Genomic DNA, 6,607 nt, shown 5'->3' on the forward strand with positions numbered 1-6,607 from the left:
TTTGTAGATATAGTACAAAGAATATAAACAAGTAAATTCAATAGACTTGAGTGATATATATGTATATATATATATATACATATATATCACTAAAATTGAATTAAATTTGATAATAATAATTAAAATTTGTAACATAAGGAATACAACTTAGTAAGTTTAATAGACACACCGTCAACTCCAGAGTAATATACACAAAAAAGAATTAATACTAAGCAATATTAAATATGTTATCTTTTAAGATCATGATATGAATGCACAAATCAGAAATAAAGCGGTCAAGCTGAATCTTTAGTGTTTAAATAATTCCGTGTAAATTTGCAGGATTGGATAATTTCAAATTTGCAGATATAATAAAAAGAATATAAGGTCCAATAGACCCATCAGCTTTGAAATAATATAATTGAGCGAGTTAAAAATATAGACCGATTGAAAATATAGACCGATTGAAAATATAGACCGATTGAAAATATAGATCGATTGTCAGCTTTGAAGAATTAATAAAGAACGACTAAAAGGTCAAATAAGTCAGTTGATATCACAAATACAAATGCGAAACGGCCACGTAACGATACAGCATAACAATATAATGATACGTATATAATGATAACGATAACAAATAACATTTAATATAATTATCCATCCATGCACAAAAAAAAGAAAAAAAATGGGCGCAAACAGCGCAAGTACACTAATATTATTATTCACACTAGGAAACAACTCGACAAACATATTTTCGCAAATGGATCATACACGATTAAAAATTTGATTAACACCTGCCGATGTACGAATACACACGTGCACGCACGCACGTGGCAAAAGCGACGTCTGAGGACTTTCCTTCGCACTTCGATGATTCCCTACCTACGTTGGTGATGAAGTGCAAAATGATATCGCATGAACACTGATGAACACGTTAAATACAAATGTCGTGCGCTCGCATTCAAACGATCAGGCAGAAGAATCTTTGCGCAAGTTGACCTCTATCTCGCGAAAGACAGGTCTGAAGGTCAATAAACAAGCACGATCAGAATGGAGGGGAGGTGACAATCGGTCAGTAGATTTGTATCACCAAACACGCAGCGCTCATTGGCGACGTTCACGCGACTAACTTCGGGCCGTTCCATTCAAATTTGGAGCAGCATTGATAGCACATAAATTTGAACATCACATAATATTCTCTGAAAAACATAGCGAGGAAAATTCTTTCCTTCTTGCTGGGAGATGCGATTTCATTGTTTACGTATCCATTTACATATAAAAAAAAATAACGGTTTTAATTCGCGGATAACTTCATCTCGGCGGGAAAGTTAAAATTGATTCTATCGTAGGTTTAAAAAGATGGAATCGTTTCTCCTTGCCATTCAAGTGTTCGAAGTTGGAAATATACGATGATGATAATGAATGTAAACATTTAACAGCTTCTCCGGAGCTGACAACAAAATCTATAATACTATATTTACTGATATTAGGTTCGTGAAATCTATTTAATAACTGCTGATTAAAAGGCATTAATTAATTTTAAAGAATTAAAAAGACATATATAACTTGTATAAAAGAATGAATTATTAAATTTATTTTAATAACAATAATTCAAATTTTCAGTTGTAACTGAAAGAATTGAATGGATCTAATAAGTTCACATCAGCTCGGGACAATGTCTATTTCTATTAATATAATTAACTTTAATTAACAATCTCTGTTTAAAAATTAAATTAATAGAGCTACAAGCTAAGCAAGATCTTAATGCTATATTAGCTATATTAAAGAACAAACAGAATAGTTAATACGTTTGAATTAAAAAATTTGTTATATTGTTTAATATTGAGAATAATCCAATTGAGGTCGAAACTTTCTAATAAACTTTCTAATAAACTTGTGTTATTTAAAAATATAGGCTCATAGTCCTATTTATTAATTTAATTTTTATTTAAAACAAAAATTTCTGTTTAATTTATCTTTTTTTTTATCTTTTTCTAATTTTTAGAACTAAAATAAAAATAAGTTAAATCGAGATTAATTTTAATCATGTTTATATAAATTACTCTTCATTCTTTTATAATTCTTAGAAATAGAAAAAAATAAAAAATAAATTAAACTGAAATTATCTATATTAAAATCTAAACTACATTTCTAAGACGTAAGTATATTAATATAATAATTGAAAGACGTAAGTATATTAATAAAGCGACAATCAAGTTTAAAACCACAATAAGACAGATCTCCGTTGCATGCAGTTATTGAAAAAAAGGAAAAGAGATATAATCGTTCTTGGGGAAATTTCCATTATATTGTGTTTAAATTAACAAAGGTCGTTTTCCTGAACTCGCAAAACTTTTTCCATCCTTTTCGAGCGTTCTGAAAAATTATTAAAAAATTATAATCGTGCCACGTGATCGCGCATGTCATCCGCTTATCGCTCGTTCGAGTACAGCCGCGCCTGCAGTCACGGTGACATTCTAACCTCAATTGAGCATTTTCCGAGCAAATCCGTGATCGCCAGAATCTTTTTTCTAGCGTTTTCCGATCACGTTCATGAAGACAAGCAAGATTTTAGCTTTGATGGAAGATCGACGAGGATTATTATTTCTCTTGAGAGCTCGGACTGTTAAATGCTTCAAAATATGAAAATCATTTCGCACATTTCTGATGCTTATTTATCAAGAATTGCCAAGAATCAATTTTTTGCACAACGCACATTCTCCAACATCTAATAAAAATTCGTGATTAGTTTTAGCGTTATTCGACGGATGCGACTGTCGTACGAAAAAAAGGAAATCAAAGGGAATACCGTGAACGATATCGCGAAGTGTCGCTCATTCGCCTCTTCTTTCCTAACCTCATAATCAGTCCGAAATTTATAGCGCCCCCAAGTAAAACGACGTCGAAGTCGCGAGAAGGGTGCGATACACGCGGCGCGTCGTGTGCTACACGACGATCGACGTTTACGGTCACGTCGACGAGAAAAAAAAAGAAGTACAAGAAGGAAAAGAGGAAGAAGAGTCGCAGATCTAACGATTCTGACATTGAGCTTCCATCGTTTCGTTATCGAATCGCACGTGGCTCCAAGGACGGCAACTCCTCGCCGTCCGGATTCGCTTTCTCCTCTTTACAGACTTTTTCAAAATGGCAGCGGCTACGGACGAGCTGAGTAAGTACTCCCGAGAGAAAAAAAAGAGAGGAAAAGAAAAAGAAAGAAAGAGAGAGAGATGATCTCCTTTATGCGCGATGTATAATAATCGACAACCGGGTCGTGGGTCATGCCATTTGTCCTGAAATAGAGAATGGAGCCAACTTAAGAGGTCCAATGCAAACCTGATTGTCATGCTAGAGAGACGACCTCGGGGAGGACCTATGGATTTCCATCCTTTCCTTGATGCTCCTCCCTTGCACCTCCCTGAACACGTGTCCGCAACTGTCAAATCTCGATACTGTCGTTTAAATACCATTGACATCCCTGACAATCCCGATTCGACAACACATGATGTCAGCATTTTTTCAAAATGATCTCACGTTCGATTACATCGCTGAAATAAGATCGATATATGAGGGCTATGATCCGATTCATGTGGATTCATGCTCATAAGCATTATTTACACGAGTCATTAGATCTTTTTTTTATTGCTACACTAAACTGTATTAATTCTCTCTCTCTCTCTCTCTCTCTCTCTCTCTCTCTCTCTCTCTCTCTCTTTCGCCAAATATCGAACATATATCTATAATCTCATTTTAAGTTTCAAAAATATGTATTAGTTCAGCTATAGAAGACAAATCTCTTGTTTAATTTTAATAAACAATGAGGATAAAATAATTCTGTTGTGAATCAGACTGCAATCAAGATCAATTTGTTCTTCTTCAGCCTGATTTCATCAAACTCTCTCAATTTATTCTTTACCTTTTTCTAATTCTAAGAATCTTAAGTTAAACGGTAAGTTTAATTGTTGAGATTAAAGTTAATCTTACATTGATAGTACCAAGCCTTGAACTTTTTGTATTCTCTTTTTTCATTATAAAAAGAGAAAAAAGAAAAGAAACTCTCTCTCTCTCTCTCTGTGCAAGAGGTTGAGCTAAAAAGAATATGTCTATTATTTTCTATTGATAGATATAAGATGCTATAAGACATATAAGATCCTATAATAGACATATAAGAGTATGTTTATTATTTCACTTTAATTAAATGTAACATATGATTAGAAATTCTTCTTTCTCTTGCTATCAACTCTGTACATGTAAGAAAGATTGGAGAAATATTAATTATATGCCATAACTTTCTTGTGTTTCATTTAGTTTTACTCGAGCGAGTGTTCCTCCGTTTGGGTTCTGCTGAGACAGATGAGCAGTTACAAGCGTCAGTTTGCAAATTTTTACCTCCTGTGCTGCTCAAGTTGTCTAGTGGTCAGGAAGGCGTCAGGAAGAAAGTGATGGAACTATTGATCCATATAAACAAAAGAATAAAGAGCAGACCCCAAGTTCAATTGCCTGTTGAAGCTTTACTCTTACAATATCAAGATCCATCAGCTAGTTCGTTTGTGATTGTATGTTATCAGCGCAGATCAATTTATGATTTACGAAATCAGAAAAAGACGGCATAATGTATATTTGAATAATTGCAGAACTTTACAATAATATATATAAAGTTAGGATATCCTCGAATGGAGTTGAACAAGCAAGCAGAATTAGTTCCAAGTGTATTAAATGCTATTGAGGGAAAACCATTGTCTCATCAAGACAGGTTTGCTTTTTACAAATTCCTTAATTCTTAATTACTCTTATATTTTAATTTTTCAGAGCTAACGGTGGATCTATTGGATCCAATTAAAAATCTTTTTGTCAAAAAGATTAATTTAATATTTTTATCTTACAATTTTTGATTATTTTTATTATAATATATTTAGTGCATTTATTGTTTTTATATAAGTTATGTTATTCTGCTTTTCTTAATGATGAAATGAAATTAATTAGTGCCTTTTAATTATCATAAATTAATTAAGTTTTATAGAATTAGCATCAGTTTGTACAGATCTTTTCAGCTTCGGAGAATTAATAGAATTTTTTATTTTCAATATCAAAAGATTCTATAAATTATTTTTATATATTTATATCGTTATCGTAAACGAGACTTTATTTCAGCTTAATGTTGATCATAATGCCAGCATTAGGACATATCAACATACCAGCAGATCCTGATAAACGGGCCTCTCTCTTAGGTTTGCAAGACAAACCTTACGTGGCGAAACAGCTCATAAATTTTATGCTCGACATATTATTATTGCCATATGGGTGAGATATACGCTGGACAATAGCATTACTTTTAAATATTTACTTATAGTTTCTAACTGCAATATATAAATATCACTAGATCTGTGGGACAAACGGAAAATCAACAGGGTTCAGGTCAGACTATTGATTGGTCTCAGTTCACTGTACCGCCGGGCTTAAGCGACTACGCGTTCAAAAGAGTAATAGGCGAGAGTCCACCTACAGCCGAGCAACTCGAGCAAATAAAGTTGGGCATCGTTAAGTTCCTCGCTGGTGGATTTTTCCCGGATACAGATATTTTGATACACTTAATCGTAGCGGCTGCGGATACCAGATTCAGCATCGCTAATATGGCGGATTTAGAATTGAAAAAAATGATTGGGTGCGTGTGAAAATTGTCAGAACTTGTTTAGCATAGATCGGAGCTGTGTAATTTCTTCTGTATTCATCCGTTTAGCACATTGGATTGGTCTTCGATGCAATTAGCAGCTCCGCTTTATACATTATTCTTGGGTACCGATGCATTAGCCACGCAAAAAGAGGTAAAACCCGAAATGAAACGGCTACCTGCAAGCACACGAATTCGTCTCAAGCTTTTGCAATATCTTTGTCGAGTGACTAAAGCGGGATTCATTATACCACCGTGTATTCAGGTAAGTTAAAGCAAAAAGTGGAGTTATATATATTACGTAATAAAATTGTCATTTTTTTCTTAGGTTATTTTTGATTCACTCTATGGAAAAAATACGAATGCAAAGTTGAAATCATTGGCGCTGCAATTTACATCAAATATTGTCCAGCAGTAAGTGTTTTATAATTCAGTCGCTATTAAATTTTTTATGTACAGCATTACTGTTTACTGTTTACTGAATATTTATAGATTTTCAACATTTTGAGTTATTTCGCAAAGGAAAATATTGATTATATCTTCTATTCATACGAAACGTATAATTACTTTGCGAATTTTTTGTTTGCAAACTCTTTACACATGTGATATATTATAACTTTGTCTCTCATTATTTAAAATACACATCTTATTATTGTACATATATATAATAAATTATTCGATTTAAAAATATTTTTTAAGCTGCAGTCTGGTACCATTAACTCGTGTCGCTGGAGTAATCTTGAATGGCATGATAAAATTGATCTCCGAAGGCGATGACATGCATAAACCGATGGCTTATACAGTTATTGGACAACTTGGTCAAAGAATACCATCTCTGATAAATAAAGATTTAAGTTTGTTACACAACTTATTTGACACGCTTGTTTCTGTAAGAGTTCTGTATTATTTCTGTATGATTATTGAAATCATATATATATATGTGTATATATATATATATATATA

At 32.9% G+C, this 6,607-nt stretch overlaps 2 protein-coding genes across 7 annotated transcripts in view; one reads left to right on the forward strand and one right to left on the reverse strand.

The window, feature by feature from the left end:
• LOC108688024 (glycogen debranching enzyme) overlaps window positions 1-3,345 on the reverse strand; it is an 11,916-nt gene extending 8,571 nt beyond the window's left edge. For 2 of the 6 annotated variants that reach the window (XM_018194092.1, XM_018194090.1), the window contains exon 1: window positions 751-973. The gene's annotated coding sequence lies outside the window, so the exon portion shown is untranslated. Of the gene's footprint in view, window positions 1-750; window positions 974-3,312 lie in introns of those variants that run through there. The other 4 variants (XM_018194094.1, XM_018194091.1, XM_018194089.1 and 1 more) reach the window with 4 other exon arrangements.
• Window positions 2,483-6,607, forward strand: part of LOC108687978 (proteasome-associated protein ECM29 homolog) — a 10,435-nt gene continuing 6,310 nt past the window's right edge. Inside the window, exons 1-8 of the mRNA XM_018194027.1 lie at window positions 2,483-3,148; window positions 4,285-4,532; window positions 4,611-4,729; window positions 5,128-5,277; window positions 5,357-5,638; window positions 5,714-5,909; window positions 5,973-6,058; window positions 6,344-6,544. Coding sequence (XP_018049516.1) covers window positions 3,124-3,148; window positions 4,285-4,532; window positions 4,611-4,729; window positions 5,128-5,277; window positions 5,357-5,638; window positions 5,714-5,909; window positions 5,973-6,058; window positions 6,344-6,544 — 1,307 coding nt within the window. The 5' untranslated portion in view covers window positions 2,483-3,123. The remainder of the gene's footprint in view (window positions 3,149-4,284; window positions 4,533-4,610; window positions 4,730-5,127; window positions 5,278-5,356; window positions 5,639-5,713; window positions 5,910-5,972; window positions 6,059-6,343; window positions 6,545-6,607) is intronic.

This window comes from Atta colombica, unplaced genomic scaffold (assembly GCF_001594045.1).
Source record: "Atta colombica isolate Treedump-2 unplaced genomic scaffold, Acol1.0 scaffold224, whole genome shotgun sequence".
NCBI classification, from domain to species: domain Eukaryota; kingdom Metazoa; phylum Arthropoda; class Insecta; order Hymenoptera; family Formicidae; genus Atta; species Atta colombica.